Below are 16739 nucleotides of genomic sequence, written 5' to 3' on the forward strand. Positions count from 1 at the left end.
CTGCATATTTGACCTCTTAAACTATGGGGGTTCAGGCGGCAGATAACGATAATATAAAAGCATGCTGATTCATGTGGGGAAGATTTTGAATTTGCTACAGAAAATGCAGCATGCTTTGAAAATTGGTTGAGCTAGTCGACAGCCACTTCAATTTACTTCTGCATATCTCAGAATATCGTCATATTCCGGGTTCCGGGTTTGATTCCAAATTATGATGTTGGTGTGAGGCAGTCTCACCCAACTCTCAACTTAATAATAAGGATCATATCTCACAGTAAAATAACAAAGATTTACAGTGCATATGAAAAAAAGTTATAACTATGCTCGATTTTTTATAGCATAGGATTTAGGGTTTATAATTTAGTCAAAGAGTCCAAACTACAAGTTTGCTGCTCGACCTTTTCTTTCGGTCGACTTGTTGACAAATTATGTGCACATGTCGGTATAATGTACTAAAGAGAGTGCTCCAATGGGTGAGGAAAATAAAATTAAGTGGTGTTCTTCATCTTGCTTCATTTGTGGCTGGTTTTTAGTTAATATTGGTGTAGTTTGTCATTATATTTGCATAAAATAGTGTAGCTTTCAAAAATTTTCCAAATCACACGTCTTGACAATTTATGTAGCACTCAAACATTGAATCTAAACCTGAAAAAAAGCATGAACCCAAAGAGAACGAGTGTGTAACGTGGTTGGGAAGAAATGGTAGCGTAGAATAGCAGAACACGCTCAATGCCAACCAGACAAGCACTTTCAATTTTAGTAGTGTCTAGTTGTCGCACGAAATGAACTTGAGAGAAACAATAACAAGTAAAATATCTCAGGACAATTGAGGAATTGTACTCTTGTGCACAAGCCAGTTTCATATCAGGACTAGCAAAATTGTTAATGTGATACATAAAGTCTTATATTGCTCTCAACAACGATATATTTTCATCATCTTTATAGGACTGACGGAAAAACACTGCTTACTAATAATATTGCATACACACACGCGTGTCATAATAATCTTTTTCACTTTAGTTCAGCATATTCTGGATGGTATCACTTTGATTAAATAATTTCATGGCAATATTAAATCTCTACTAATATAAAGTCAGCATGATAGAAGTACTACTAAATTACGAATTGACAAATTTATATTTTCGTCATTAGTTTCTCAAAAAAAAAAAACATAGGAGTTATAAAGTCAAGACAAAATAAATATATAAATAAAATTAAAAGATAACTATGGAAAAGAGAGTAATGAGTAGTGGGAGATTATAATCAAAATTACCTTATGTGAAAATTTCACAGTAATTGCTAGTACAAATAAAAGATGCATAAAAATAAAAATATCATAAATAACACGAATGTATAACATCCCCACTTCCCCACCGTTCTCATGTGTGGACTTGTTTATTTATTATTTAAATTAAATATAGGGTGGGGAGACGAATGGTGGGTTATTGTAGGAGAATCAGAGGTGTATGGTGGAGCGGCTGAGTGAACAACTGCATATGGGGAAGTGAAGCTCTGCATTTGTGAGAGGCGTTCTTGAGACTTACTTAGTGTCGTTCTACAAGCAGTACCATAATCAGCATTAGTTTGCTGCATTGCAGCAAGTTGACTAAGAATGTCTTGTACTACTGTTGCCGGAAGAGGTAACGAGTGTGTGGAAAATGATTGATGTGGAACTGGAAAGTGTGGAGGCAGCGACAGTGAGTAAAAAATGGGCAGAGGAGGGTGGGATGTAAATGGAAGGAGTTGAGAAGACAATTAGAACTGGCTCTGGATACCAATTGATAGGATTGTAATTCATCAAGGAATTGAAACAAGGAAATTAAAGGAACATAGAAGGAATTGAAATAGGAAGTTAAAGAAAATTAAAAAAAGAGAAATTAGACAAGTTTGATATTCATTTGATAGTCATATGAAAGGTAGAACATTGCCTTATATACTACCGAGAAAGTTACCCTAAATAATCGTTTATAAATAAACCCGACCCGAATCCAATTACCAGATAAGAGCCCAAAATGGTTAACCAAAGTAATAACTCGTAACAGCCTTCTCCTCTTTATCTAGAAAGGTCCGAAGCGACTTTTTCGGAACCGAAAGTAGCCAAGTTCGAGCAGTTGCCGCGTCAATCGGAGCCGTCCCACATCAGCGGACTTGCTCGAACTTTAACCAAGGGAGTCCCTGTATATAAGTCTCTCTGAAGTCAATGCAATTTCTTCCTTATTTGTTCAAATTTGCTTCCTCCTCTTCGCTTCAATCACATTCACACCACAATTCCTCTCTCGTTGTTTTCATCTCCCTTTTCAAATTCTCTTCACTCTTTTCTCAGAGAAGAGAAGCGTTTCTGACTCCCAAGATTTTCCGGTGAGTTTTCATAATCTTTTGTAGAATCTTGATGACTGACGCTGTAATTATATTTATAGGTATATGTAATTGTGATTTTGATGATGAAGTTGTTTTTTATTTTGTGTTTTTCTGATTTTTCGAGCTTGTAGTGTGCAGAAATTTGAATTTGTTGGAGTTAATCTGGTGTTGGATTGTTGAAATTGAAAATGGTCCTGACAAATTTGGTACTAATTTGATTTGTAATGGAGAATCGAAAAATAGAGAGTATGTGTTTTTTTATGATGATTTCATGTGAATGAAGAGCATGATATGTGTGTGTTTGCATGGAGCAGTTGGCTTGTTCTGGCGACAAGTCAATATTTTCAGAATTGAGAGTGATATGAATTTTGAAGAAGAGTGATACCAGTTGTTTTTCCATAACCTTTTTTTTTAGTATCGAATTGCTGCTCGAAGAGGTGTTTCTTTATTATTTGTGATATGCTTATGGTTTCCTTATTAGAATTTAGAATATCTTGTCAAGAAGAGTTATGTATATTAAAGATCATCTGAGAGGTTATCATAGTAATGATATTTTGATGGTGAGAGTTTATTCCATCATTTTCAATTCATTTCTCTGCCTACTTTTGGATAAGGTAATTCTTGGTAGGTTATATGTTAGGATTTAGATAAGTTCTAGTTAATGTTGAAACTTCTTTTTCTTTTTCGGTCATCCTTTGTGGATTAAATGGCGAAAGTTGGGCTACGTTAGGTTTTAATTATTCTTTTTGCATTTTTTATTCTTCATGAGCATGCGTTGTTAGGTCCACAGGTTTGATAGTCACTTTAGTCTAGGGATAATTGAAGTCTCTATCTGTTATTATTTTCCATGGTATTTTGACGGTCTGTCAAGGCCTTGCTGATCTCAGTAAACATACTTAGACGTGGAAGTCTTATTTAAAGTTGATGATAAACATACTTGTACCCAGCAATGATTTAAATTACGATTACTTGGGCATACATCATTTTCACAAATTTTGCTAGCGTAGTTGTGTGCTGTTAGATATCTAAATAATAGCAAGTAGAACTTCTATTCTATGTTTGTCCAGTATTGTGTTACAAAGTCAACTGCTCTAGTATGTTAAGGTGTGATATTAAAATTGTAGACCCGCTCTGCATTTTATTTAACAAATGAATATGCATATCGATGCTTTTATTCAAGATTTGAGTATCTGGAGATGTCATTGCTGTTTACAGTTAACAATAAAGCATGTTCAAGCATGACTGCCTTTGTAACATTATTGTTTTCTGCTGGGCAGATATAACTATAAACCGAACTTCTGAGGGATTCACCATTGTTTTCCAACACATGCACTTTGGGAAACATGGCTGGCCGAGAGCATGAGTCAGGTATTATGCAGTGGGCTCTCAGTCTTTTTGATGGCGATCCAACTTATAATTCTGGCCAATATGGTGACATGATACAACATGATGATAATGACATCTACCGCGGACAATATATTAGAGGTCAATATGGTACTGAATCTAATTATGTAGAGAATGATGCGATCATTGCATACACACTTCAAGAAGAATATTCACGACTATCTGTAGCAGAATCATCTGGATACTCACATGGAGATGAACAACAATCACAACCATATGCTCATGTAGATGATTGGCAAGGTCTGCCCAGAAGGAATTATTGTTCAGGTAATCAGAAAACTATTTTCTTGCATTTTTGTTCGTATGTAAACCACATTGTTTTTGTTGTATTGATTGGACTTTTTGTATGCATGCAGATGGTGATTATCCAAATGAAAGAGCGTGTACAGTGGTGCCTTCTAGTTCATGTTCTAGCCTGGGTCAGGTGGAGCTAAATGATGATTGTGCAGCTGACTATGAGGCAGGCTGGAGTCTTGATGAAATGATGCCTGTTCCTGTAAGAATATGTTCTGTCAGTTTGAGTTTTCTATAGCTATCGAAGACACAAACACATGTCTAGTTCATTCATCACTGTGTTCAGCTTTTATTCACCATGTCCTAGTGTCAAATTATTGATACCGGTTTTGTTATAAACAAGACAACCACTGTGAAGGAGGTACTTGGAGAAAATTTTACACTTTTCTATTAATTTTTTAAAGCGTTAATCTTTGCCTTTTATTTTGTTTAGCATATTCCAAGAATTAATGGAGAAATTCCTTCAAGTGATGAAGCAACATCAGATCATCAACGACTGCTTGACAGGTAGTACCTCTCTTCTCATCTATAGGGTTAGAGGTTTAGGTCTGAGATTGAGTTCAGGGTGTGTTAAAAGTATTTCTCATCTTTGATTGTAGACTGCAATTATATGGTGTTGTTGAGCATAAGGTTCAAGGAGATGGTAACTGTCAGGTTAGTATCAATTCTGCCAGCTTTACATGTTTCAGTGGTTATCATGCTCACTTGACATGTATACAGTAATCATTTAGATCAGTCGGGTTTATTTTTATTCCTATATCTGGAAGCTGACCTTAGCTTTTTCCGAGCAGACATGTTTATAACTTACTTTGTTTTCCAGTTTCGTGCTTTATCAGATCAATTGCATCAGTCACCAGACCACCACAATGATGTGAGAAGGAAAGTCGTAAGTCAGGTTAGAAATATGATACTATTTTGTTCAACTAGGTTATAGGGAAGGAATTTTGTGCATCTACCATGGATTCTGATTTTCTTTTCAATTGTTTACTTTGACCAGCTTAAGTCTCACCCAGAAATTTATGAGGGATATGTTCCTATGGCATATGATGACTATCTGGAGAAGATGTCGAAGTTATACTCGATTCATTATATTTCGTACTCTTCCCCTTTTATTTAATTTTGGGAATACCAACTAAGTACCATTTTATCTGATACAACTAGGAGCGGCGAGTGGGGTGACCATGTTACATTGCAGGCTGCTGCTGATTCGGTATGGAAATTAACTTCGAGGACTGATACTTGTGATTACTTTACTAGGCACTCCTTTGAGATTTTTTAATACTTCACTGGATCTGCTTCCAACTAGCTCTGATTATACAGCAACTGACTTGCTGAATAATTTTATTGCAGTATGGTGTGAAAATTCTTGTCTTTACTTCATTTAAGGATACATGTTGCATAGAGATTCTTCCTAATCTCCAAACATCAAAACGAGGTAAAATTGTTGTGTTTTTTTATGGGTTAATTCCTCCTAATGGTACCCAAAGTATGGCTATTTGGACAATTTGGTACATGATGTATGAAAACGGACAATTTGGTACCTGAAGTTCTCATTTGTAAGCCATTTTGGTACCTCTATCAATTTTGATCATATTTTTAGGGTTATTTTCGTCATTCTAGCCCTAAACTCATTAAATTCACATTTTTCTTCATTTCTTCCTATAATTGCCTTTCTCTGGAGATAATTAAATTGATATATCTACTCCACTTAGCATCTACTTCGCATATATCGAAAATAATTTTTTTCTTAATATACTTATTGTATACTAATTATTTTCTGCAAAGGAAATAAATTGCCTTTATGTAATTATAATTTTTTATTAATTTTTTTAAATTACTTATAGTTAAAATTAATTTAGATTGATAGCTACATTATGAAAACTTATATATGTAAATCATCACAGATACTAAGTGGATGAGTTATCAAATTTTTAGTGATAATTTAGAGGCAATTTGGAGGTATTATGAAAAAATGAAGTAAAGTAGAGATAAAATGACGGAAATAACCTTGAAAATATGGTCAAAATTGACATAAGTACCAAAATGGCCTAAATTTGAGAACTTTAGGTACCAAATTGTCTGTTTTCATACATCAGGTACCAAATTGTCCAAGTAGCCAAACATCAGGTACCATAGGAGAAATTTACCGTTTTTTTATTTTGCTATAAGCATAGGCAGTTGGATGCTTAATGATTTAACTGACTTTATTGTATGATACATTTCATATTGATTGTGATGTTCTTGAATAATTTGACAAGTTTTCTAAATTCACATTACCTATAAACCTAATCAAGAATATCATATTACCATCTTGAGTTAAATTCTAATCTCAGCATCATACTTATAAGAAACTGGTTCTTGAAATTTTACTTACTAATCAATTTATTGCATATGCCATCCTAGTTTCTAAGTTTTTCTATAATAATGTTTACTGAGAACTCTTATATTTCGTGCAGTCATTGTGTTGAGTTTCTGGGCGGAGGTGCATTATAATTCAATATATCCTCAAGAAGGTAAATGATTTCATTTTCATGTACATGTGTAGTTTTCTGTATCGATTAAATGTATACCTCAGCATGGGATAGATAAGCTAAAGTCAACTTGAAATGAGCGATGTTTTATGTAGCTAATGTGGTGCACCTAACTCCTATATATTGTGGACTTGTTAAATATCTAGACATATCCAGATCTGAATAGATTTACATTTCTGAAGATACCCCCCTCATTTTTTTCCTTGCATCTTATTTTCCCTGTTGCTTGACTCATTATGTTTTGTTATATTTCAGGTACACCCTCACATGATTATAGAAAGAAGAAAAAGTGGTGGATATTTGGGAATAAGAATTAAGAATCTTTGGACAGCATTGCTATTGCTGTTCCAGAACTGTGTTGATCCTTGGTTCAGGACCCACCAGGCTGGATCACCTCATTGTTGAGTTAGCTTCTTTCCTTTTTGACAAACTTTACCATAAACCTGGCTTGCATGTGTGAATTTTATCATCATGCTAGATCCGCCTTACATTGATCAGACCGTTAAAGTAGGATGATTAGTTTTTAAACATGTTTGAAAAAGAAAGAAATATACACAAATATGGGAATGTGAAACATACATATTTAGATATTAGAAATAATATAAAGTGCCGGTATCATGGAAAGTATGCAATGACATTCTTTATAAGGACAGATGAAAGTCCATTTAAAGCGGTCATTGAGCAGTGAGCACTTTGAAATGACAAGTACAATAATCGTGAAGCAAATTGTCCTACCATCTGTTTATAGCCATAGTGAGATGAAGAAGGCAAACATGTTGAGCATGGACAATGGTTATAATCTTTAGCGACATATAGAGAAGAGAATGAAGGTTGTTATAACCATTCGGTCATTTATCTTGTACAGTTGATTCTTTTGTATTGGATAATATATGCTGCACTTGCAGCTTGAGGAGGCATGCAGTGATTTGAAGGATATTGTGCAAATTGGACAACAAACTTGTCTTTGTATGGTATATTTGTCAGATATCATGCTTTTATTTTACAAGTCTTGATTGGAAGAATTTTACTTTCTTCCTACTGATACAGCGATGCTTTATCTTACATTTTTTACCACAGTTTGAGCTACTTAGTTGCTCACCTGTAAACATGTAACGGATTAGAAGTAATGATATATATATTCAAGTATTCAATGATTTGCACTTTCACACACTTTGTTGCCATGTTACTGCATCTTGTTCACTCAATAAAACACTGCGCAGCCTGTGACTTCTAAGTGCCAACTGAATTTGGAAGCTGGAGGCGACCCACTATTACACTACCTACGATATTTACAGACTTACAGCTGCTGAAGTATATGTACCAATGCAGATTGGTGCAGTTTCAGAAACAGGGCAAAACCATTACAATAGATGATGTCTGTTTCTTTTGATTTCAACTCTGAATGATTGTTGTGCTTCACAAGCATGTTTGTTTCTTTGAATATTGTACAAGTAATATGTTCATTTTGATTCAGAACTATGCTGGGATCATTACTGTAAGGAGAAAACAGATTTCCTGCCCTTGGTTGCAATCCCTTAATTAATTGTTGTTGAACATGAGAGTTCTACTCAGAACCAAGCTTGAAGATGAGTTGTAATTTTTTGTGTTCTGTTCTGAAGATGGTTCCATTTTATAAGCATGATTGGGCAGATTGGCTGAACTCTGAAGAATGCATATGCCTAGTTAAACAATTTGCTGAAGCTCAACAATGGTGGGTCCAAATTCCATACCTCTCTTCACCACTATGGTCCCCTCCATATTTGGTGAAGTCTCAAGGCAAATATTTAAACTCATCCAAGATTGGTTTCTAAATCAAACCCAATATTTTCATTCCACTTCATTTGGATTTGATCCCTTACATTACACCTAGCTCTACTACTACACGCACCAAACATAGAACAATGAACAACAAACACAACCCTCATTCTAAACCCGGCTCATCAGACACTTCAGACAATACAACACAACCCTCTTCCCGTTACATTTCCTACTTCCTCTATTTGCTATATTATCTCTTGTGATTATACAGACTCAGGCTCTATGTTCTCTAGTCTAGTCCCTCAGAGCCTTCTGCCGGGGCGGCCTCACCGCCGTCGCCACCAACTCCAGACTGCAGCAGCAGCGCCGTGAATCCATGTTCGTTGTACCCTTGGTTGCTGTTCTGAAACCCGCCGCTGTTGTTATCGTTCCCGGCCGCCACCCCGTAGTCCAGACCGGGAAGCGGCTGGCACAAGTCGAGCCTGCAGCTCAGCTGCTGCTGGTGGGACTGAGAGACAGGGAGCTGGAGGTGGTGGTAGAAGAACTGACCGGCGACGGCGGAGGTGGTGACGGTGGGGCGGCCGGGGAGGAGGGAGGGCATTGAGGCGGGCATGGAAGGGGAGGAGGTGCAGAGCTGCGCCGGTTGGGTGCCAGTGCCGGTGGCGGCGATGATGGAGGGCTCGGCGTGGCAGAGGAGCCACTCGATGGTCTCGCCGTCGGAGCGATGTCCGAGCTCCCTCGTCAGCTGGAAGATTCTGGCGGCGCACATGGCGGGCATTCGGACACGGCGTCCGCGGCCGTTGACCTTGGTGTGGCGGTCTTTGGTGTTGGTTGACCTCCGTGTGCGGCTGAGCTGCGTCGCCGTCGTTTTGCCTGAGTTGTCACCGGTCGAGACTGTGGTCACTGTGGTGGTGGAGGTGAGCAGCGCCGCTGGAACTGCGACGTTTTTGGCCGAGTCTTCGAGGTTGAGTGATGGAAGGTGGAGGCGTTGGTGGTGGTGTGGTGGGTCCGGGGACAGGTAGTCCTGGAGGGCTATCTCGGAGCCCATCGGCGGTGCTGTAGTTTTTGAACTACGCCGGAGAAAATTTAGGGTTTGGTTGTTTTTTGGAGAGAGAGAGAGAGAGAGGGATTGGATTTATGCGACCCCACAAAAAGAGAGAAAGGGCCCTTTTTATTTGCGCGAGTGAGATGTGGGTGGGGGATAAGACACCCCTCCGGGTCTCTTCACTGTTTCTATGGGTCCCACTGCTGCGGTCCAATTGACAATTTTGAACATTTAGGTCTTGTCAGGTGGAAAAAGAAAAAAGGCTCCCACGCGCTGGATTGCAATTCTGGTTTAAAGCCGCTAAATTAGCTAAATTATTTTGCCACTGTGTGGATCGAAAGACGGAAATACCCCTCTGTAGCCTTGGAGGATGAGACTGTTCGGTTCCTCGTGACCTCTGTTCGAAATATCGGCGGTATATCGCTGATATTTCGAATCCGATACGATAAGAGCATATCGGTCAAAATTTTCGGTCAACGCAAAAATGATGGTCAACGGTCAAATATCGGTCAAACTTTGATTTTTTTATTATTTTTTCAATTTTTGTTTAATTTTTTAATATTTATTTCCTCTTTTTTAAAAAAAACTTATATTTTTTTTCATTTTTTCATATATATTTTTAATTTATATAAATTTTAAATATATATGATGAATTTTAAGTCTAAATAATTATTCTTAAATACCTATTTTTATTATTAGATGTCGTTCGTGTACTTTAATTGTCATTAAATTAAATATTTATTTATTTTTAGTTTACTTAGTACCGTTTTTTAGTTTATTTAGTACATATTGAAGTATAATTTTATAAATTTTATTGAAAATAAGCAAATCCGATAAAACTGATATATCTCCCGATATATCGTTTTACCTCTCGACCGATACGATGTCGAAAACGATATTTAGACCATTGCTCGTGACTGAAAAAGCTGACCCAGATTCGTATTTAATGTAAAAGTGGGTATAAGGGGAAAAATGAAAGAAAAGGCGGGTGATAGACGCGCGCCCGGGAGGTGTCTTGTCCACGCACGAGGGGAGAATCGAGCTCACTATAAAAAACAAAAAAACAAAAACACTTGTTTGTGTTCAGGTCTTTGCTGTCAAATTACGAGTCTCGTTTTCATGCGCTGTCACTTTGACCATTGTCTGGTTCTGCGAGCGGAAGGTCGAACATGCCCCTGCCCCCTTGTTATACTTCTTGTAGCTCCCCCATGCTTGATAACTTGAACCGAGTTAATAATGGTGACTAAACTGAGTTCAACGTAGTGACTAGACTCGTTGGTGCATGGTTTTAATAACCTTACCTACTCATCTACCCACACAGTGGTTAATATATAGTTATGACTTATGAGGCATGAACTCGTGATTGATGAATGTACAAGACTACAACTACAAGATACAGATTTCAATTTACTGTATCTACCCTTTGTAGGCGTTACCGTGTATAGTAAAGCTCCTAGATTCTATACCTGTGATATAGGGAAAATTTTGCTGACAATGATATGCTTATTTGAAAACGTAGGCATAAATGTTTCGATCGATTTATGTTTGACCGATTTATTAGGTAAAAATATCAATTTACACCTCAAATTTAGCCATATTTGTCAGTTTGCACTCTTAACGTACATTTGATTTAATTTATCTCATAAATTTGGTAAAATTTGTAAATTTGCACCTCATTTGTCAAATTTAATGTTTTTCATCTAATTTAAGTCATATATCATGCATTTGAGGGGCAGTATTATCATTATATATTTATTCATATTTAATAATGAAATAAATTAATAAAATTACTTAAGAGGAACATTTGCTACTATTTTTTTTATTTTTTCAAAATATGTTATTGATTTATATATTTATTATTTTACGTGATATGCTATGTTAAAATATATTAGAGGAAGGTTCTGCTGTAGCATCTGTGCTTTCGCAATAATACTTGCTGCAGTACTGCTTTTAGAACTCAAACTCTTAGAAGAAGCACAATTTGATGTTCTACATATATCAGTTAAGGACACCAATAATTCTTTCACTGAATTAGCTTTGGCTTTTGATTGAGAAGCAATATAGGAGAGTTGAGTGCTGCATAAATGAGTTATATCCTTCAACTTGAACCTAGGATCCAACACCAAGGCAACCAACAACAACTGATTCATGTCTTCAATGCATACATAATACCTTTTGGATTTAGTTTGCATCTTTGTAGCCATTTCCATCATTAGATCTTTGTTCCACTTCCATCCATCTCCTCACTAGGCATGAATAATGCATTAATCTCCATTTGTATTGTTACAACATCTTTTTATAGTGTATAGGTTCTTTATGTACTTCTGAAAGTGATTCCAGACCATTGAAGTCCGTCTAGAGGTCCCAGATGCTCCAGGCAGGCCTGTAGGTGCAACAACCCTTTTCTCTTTTTTGGCACACCTTGAGAAGCTTGAGTTGGGACTGTTGATTCTTCTACTCCTTCAATTGAAGCTTTAGGTTCCTTGATCTAAGTCTCAGCTTCAACAAGGACCAAATCATTCCCCGTTTCAGCTTGGATTGCTTCTACTGCATCATCTCCAATTGAGTTGGCCAAATCTTCGACTACATCATGATCATCATCATCATCCCATGATGCAGATTGACAGAAACAGAACAAATAGAATTCAGAGAACCAGAATAAGATGAGATTGACATCTCTACAAGGCTGCAAGTTTTAATCAAAGTCCAAGTTATCAAACTAGACAAATCACCAAATCAGTCTAGTACAATTACACAAATACACAATCAGTCAATAATATCAACATTCAACAAATGGAACAAATCACCAAATCAGTCAACAATATCATTAACAAATCCACATTCACAATATATGAATCATAATATCACCATTTACAACATTGCACTCAGATTTGGTTTTGGCGGTCATATATTCCTCTGAATCATAATAACATTCTTTGGCTACCCTAGACAAACAGCTTCATGTAATAGGTTATCACTGAAAAATCATATAATTAGTATCAAGTCTTGTGCAGTTGTTATCTAGCAATGAATTGGAAGAAGCAAGTAAGTACTATGATGCATTATGTCCTATTGAAAGTTATATAGTTATCCAAGGGGACTCCAACACTTTGACAAAGGTAACATCCAAGGTCACCTCTTAATAACAATGTTCCCAAAACATAACAGGGTCTTTCAATCAGTACAAAACTTAGTACCAAATTGTATACTAGATCATTAAATCATTTACCCTGATGAGGGTCATGAATCTCCCTACCTCGCCACGTCTGATCAAGGAAACTGATTACACATCAAGCACATCTAACAATCAAAAATTATGTGCAAAGGTTGAACCTTTCAAAAAGCAAACAACTCATAGCAAACAACCAACTCTTGAAACTGTATTCAATTCAGAAACAATATCTAGTATACAACAACAAAGCCATGGATCGAAAGCACTCCCATAACATACCGGTAACAGATCCAATGATCCTTTTCCTAAATTTTCATTAGGGACTAAAAGTCTATGCACAAAGAAATCAAACAGACCCTGTAAATTCTATGCACAACTTACAGACGAGATGAACGCTTTGTGACATTGGTTAGTGAAAGAGAAGAGAGAACGAGTGAGAGTGATTATGTGAATCAAATCAAAAGTGAAGCACAATATTGTGTGCTGAATCAATGAATCAAATCAAAAGTGAAGCACAGTATAATATCAAATTGAAAATTCGAAATCACAGTGAAGCAGAGATAATGTTCTATAATCAAGTATTGAATTAGAGATAGAGTGAAAGGTGATATCTGGGCGACTGGGCTTACCTGCTTGGCTTCTCGACGTTGTCGTAATCTCTGCCTCTCTGGGAAAATCGACGACTAATAGCCCAATAGAAAGTGTTTCAGACTTCAGAGAACTTCATTGTTGACTTGTTGAGTGGCTGCATGGCGGGATTTGAAAGAGCGAAATCAGTACATATTGAAACTATGAAGAGACTAAGAGAGAACAGTGTGTTTGTGTTTCTGAGGGAGTGACAGAGTGAGGGTTTTTTTAAGGGATAGAATCAACTGTGAGTGATAATAGGTACACCCGAGCTCTTTCAGTTTTTTTACCTTAAATTGTGAAAGCCCGAGCCCGGCCCGACTTAAAAAAAAGCCAGGACCGAACCGTAAAAACACTTAAAATAACACAAAATGCCCGGATCGACCGGGCCGATTCAGTCCGGTTTGACCGGTTTTTTTCTTTTTGGGTTTCATGACCACCTTTACTTGGACGTTTCTCCATTTTCATTTACTTTTCTCCTGCTAGACGACCCTTTGGTGAAGTTCTCATCATCGTGATCTTCCAACTTTCTTTAGAGCTCAGTGATTTGCACGTCTTTTTCCTCAACCGTTCGGATGAGCTTTTCAACTATCTCCCACAGATTGGAGAGTTGCTCCTCGATTGTGGATGTCCCCGTCACCAAGACATGCGCATTGTGAGAAAAGGATTCATAGGCCATCGAATGAAAGTTGTCGCCATCTTTTTTGGGACTTTCATGGTATGATGCCCTGCTCGATTCATCATCAGAGAAAACGTCTTCCAGGATAGGGCCAGCACCATGAACAGGTAGAAGAGATTGCTCCTTTAGCTCATTCTCCTTTGACACTTGCTTTTTCCCACTTTGCGAGACATGTTTTATTGCTCCTAAGCTCTCCAAGGTGATGACTGGTTGACGAGACTTATTAGCAAGTGCCATAAATATCATGGGTTGAGCTCTAGCCACGCTCTGGGTGACAAGGGCAATCGGTTCACTCTTTCATTTGGAGAATGTTTGTTTGGATTTCTTGACCGGCTCGGCCTCTTCGCTTATCCTCGCGGTTGTGGATTTGGATTTTGTCGATGGAATGGCTTGGTTGTTCTTGGAAGCCATCGCACAAATGAAATTAAAGATTTATTCGAAGAAGGAGATGAGAGGCCAAAAATGTCTCACTTGGCGTGCCAATTTGTAGAACGAGAAACTGAAAACAAATAGGAATGCAGACACGTGTACAAAAAATGTAATTTATTGATAATCAAGCGCGAGATTACAATATTTGTGAACTCCTCTGATTTTATCTCTGTATGTAACTTAGCTCAAGGGTGACATACACTTGATCTTAAGAATTTGAGTTTAGATTTGGATTTGATGAAGAACGAGCGATTTGGTAGCTTGATAATTCTTCGTGGACTTGGGAGACTTCGGGATTTCTCGAGAGTGATCTTGCTAAAGTGATTTCTCTCTTCTTCTCAAGTCCTCTCTCTTCATGTTAGAAGAGGTAATTATAGTGTCAAAGCTTCTTTTTTTATAAAATATTTTAATGACACTAAAACAATAATATTTCTTTAATTGTATAATTAAATCAATATGTTTTTTCTGATTAATTTAAAATTAGTTATTCTCATAACTAAATTAAGTATAAAATAATTGATTTAATTACAACCGTTAAAAAAATTATTATTTCAATCAAATGTCCGATTACCATTCTGAATCGTCAATGACATTCAATTTCTAATTTAAGTCGGAATCACGTAGCTTCGTTTATGTTCACCCATTTATGTGCTGACACGAGTTTTATTCGGATCCGCACTAACTTTGTTGACTTTTGGGCCGCGTGTGCAATTTTTTCGAGTTCTTGGTCGATTTAATCATTTAATGATGATGATTTACTTCATTAAATTTCACATGTATACACAGATAGTTGTAATCTTGCATGGGTGATCAACCCCCACAATTACCATATGTGTCTTTTCTTTGCTAATCTGCTCATGTATTTTAATGGCTCATACTCATAGAGAGCAACGTTTCAAATGCATCTTAGATGATTCAAGCATATATACATGCATACATAAACATTGTTAATGGTAAAATTCACGCAAGCAATCATGCATGTACACAATTATAGTCAAAAGATGAGTCTTTATAAACCATAAACCTTAAACTCGCGCATGCATTTATTTATTTACAAAAAATATATTTGACATATACATTCTTCTTTCCGTTGCATGTGTTTTAAGTATTACCTACGAATGCTTTCTAAAAGAAATAATCTTGCAACTAAATAGGAGTAACATAACGCCAATTCACGAATGAAATAATCTTCACTATAGTTAAACAGAAGCCAACAAAATCAGAAATATCAATCACATCATGTCTAACCAAAACACCCAAAATATCAATCAATGAATAAGCTTAACTATGACATATACTGTTGGAAAAATAGTTGGAAAAACCATTTAAAACCAAATTTTAATTGATTAATTAAATTAAGTTAAACTTATAATTAATCAAAGATGAACATAGATTTGAATTCTCCATAATAAGGGCTACAAGATCATATGTTTGTTTGTGTAATTTGGTTTGTGGGTGAATAAGAAAATTGTCACTCAAAGATGGCTACTTAGAATGAGGGAAAGGTATTTGTCCCACATTGGAAAAGAAAAGTGTTGAAAAGACTTTATATAGAATCCATTGTGTATGGATTGTAAAGTGTGTAAGCCCCTTTATACCCTCTCGCGCACGCGCAGGGGGGGGGTGCAAATCCTAGGTCGCAAGGGAAACTCGTGTATGCCCGTGCGACCTGCGGACACGAATGCAACACCGAATTGAGGGTCGAAACTTTTTGCATTTTCGAAAATTCGGTTTTGACTTTTTCAAATTCTTCTTTTGTAACAACTGATTTATTGTGTGTTATGGAGAATTATAACAGAATTGAAATCAATGTTTGTAACATATGTAACTCATATATGTTATGATTTTTTGATTTCTATAACAGCCATCTTATTAATTGCTAATTGCAAATCCTCACAGTATAAATAGCCACAATCCTTTCATTGTAAGATCACCCCATTCGAAACACATTTCTCTCACACTCTCAAAGTTCTTAGTTCTTCTCTGGTGATAGATAGAGGTACCTTTCGAGTTCGTTGAGGGTTCTAGTTAGTAGTGCAACTTCTTAGAATTGTTTAGTCGTTATATCCTGGGAGACAAGCGCCAAGCATCCTTGCACCGGTAGAGGAGGCGTAAACGTCTTAAGGACAGTGTGGTATCACACACGTCTCGACTAGTTCTTCCATCACCAATAGTTCGGTATTTTGGTTGAATTATTTTTCGTGTTCTTCGTTATTAAAGTTACATGTTTAGTTTCTGTTTTATAATTATTTATAATTCAGTTTATTAAATTATATATGCAATATATCACTGATTTTTACAATATATACTAAAACACAGAGAAATAGAGCACATTGGAATTACAAACCTGAAGAGGATGACACGTTATCCATAGATTTCCGATTGTGTGGGTGCATCTTCTTCTTCTCCTCCTCGTCACCATTGTTAACTATGTCATTCATT

At 36.6% G+C, this 16739-nt stretch overlaps 2 protein-coding genes across 4 annotated transcripts; one reads left to right on the forward strand and one right to left on the reverse strand.

Moving 5' to 3' along the window:
• The first annotated feature begins 2209 nt into the window (after positions 1-2209).
• LOC126797113 (OVARIAN TUMOR DOMAIN-containing deubiquitinating enzyme 12) lies at positions 2210-8204 on the forward strand. 3 transcript variants are annotated; one of them, XR_007672432.1, is made up of 12 exons: positions 2210-2358; positions 3636-4029; positions 4119-4258; positions 4490-4563; positions 4656-4710; positions 4877-4951; positions 5054-5127; positions 5218-5266; positions 5407-5491; positions 6513-6569; positions 6843-6992; positions 8062-8204. XR_007672432.1 is itself a non-coding variant. In XM_050523789.1 (12 exons), exons 2-12 carry the CDS (start codon positions 3702-3704, stop codon positions 6902-6904), a joined length of 918 nt encoding a protein of 305 aa, XP_050379746.1. In that variant the 5' UTR covers positions 2210-2358; positions 3636-3701; the 3' UTR covers positions 6905-7905. The 3 variants fall into 3 exon arrangements, 2 of the variants coding, with proteins under 2 accessions (XP_050379746.1, XP_050379745.1); XM_050523789.1 differs by lacking the exon at positions 8062-8204 and having other exon boundaries at positions 3636-3852; positions 3934-4029; positions 6843-7905; XM_050523788.1 differs by lacking the exon at positions 8062-8204 and having other exon boundaries at positions 6843-7905.
• A 423-nt stretch (positions 8205-8627) lies between these two features.
• LOC126797115 (transcription factor TCP11) lies at positions 8628-9444 on the reverse strand. Its single transcript, XM_050523791.1, has one exon. It carries the CDS (start codon positions 9391-9393, stop codon positions 8635-8637), a length of 759 nt encoding a protein of 252 aa, XP_050379748.1. The 5' UTR covers positions 9394-9444; the 3' UTR covers positions 8628-8634.
• Between the last annotated feature and the right edge of the window lie 7295 nt (positions 9445-16739).

This window comes from Argentina anserina, chromosome 6, assembly GCF_933775445.1.
Source record: "Argentina anserina chromosome 6, drPotAnse1.1, whole genome shotgun sequence".
In the NCBI taxonomy this organism is placed as follows: Eukaryota; Viridiplantae; Streptophyta; class Magnoliopsida; order Rosales; family Rosaceae; genus Argentina; species Argentina anserina.

Bases quoted from the DNA above. Each gene is read 5' to 3' on its own strand.
- LOC126797113 (XM_050523788.1), top strand. From the start codon at position 3,702: ATGGCTGGCCGAGAGCATGAGTCAGGTATTATGCAGTGGGCTCTCAGT. The intron at 4,030-4,118 runs GTAATCAGAAAA...GTATGCATGCAG, and splicing joins CAGAAGGAATTATTGTTCAG to ATGGTGATTATCCAAATGAA. The intron at 6,570-6,842 runs GTAAATGATTTC...GTTATATTTCAG, and splicing joins TTCAATATATCCTCAAGAAG to GTACACCCTCACATGATTAT.
- LOC126797115 (XM_050523791.1), bottom strand. From the start codon at position 9,393: ATGGGCTCCGAGATAGCCCTCCAGGACTACCTGTCCCCGGACCCACCA.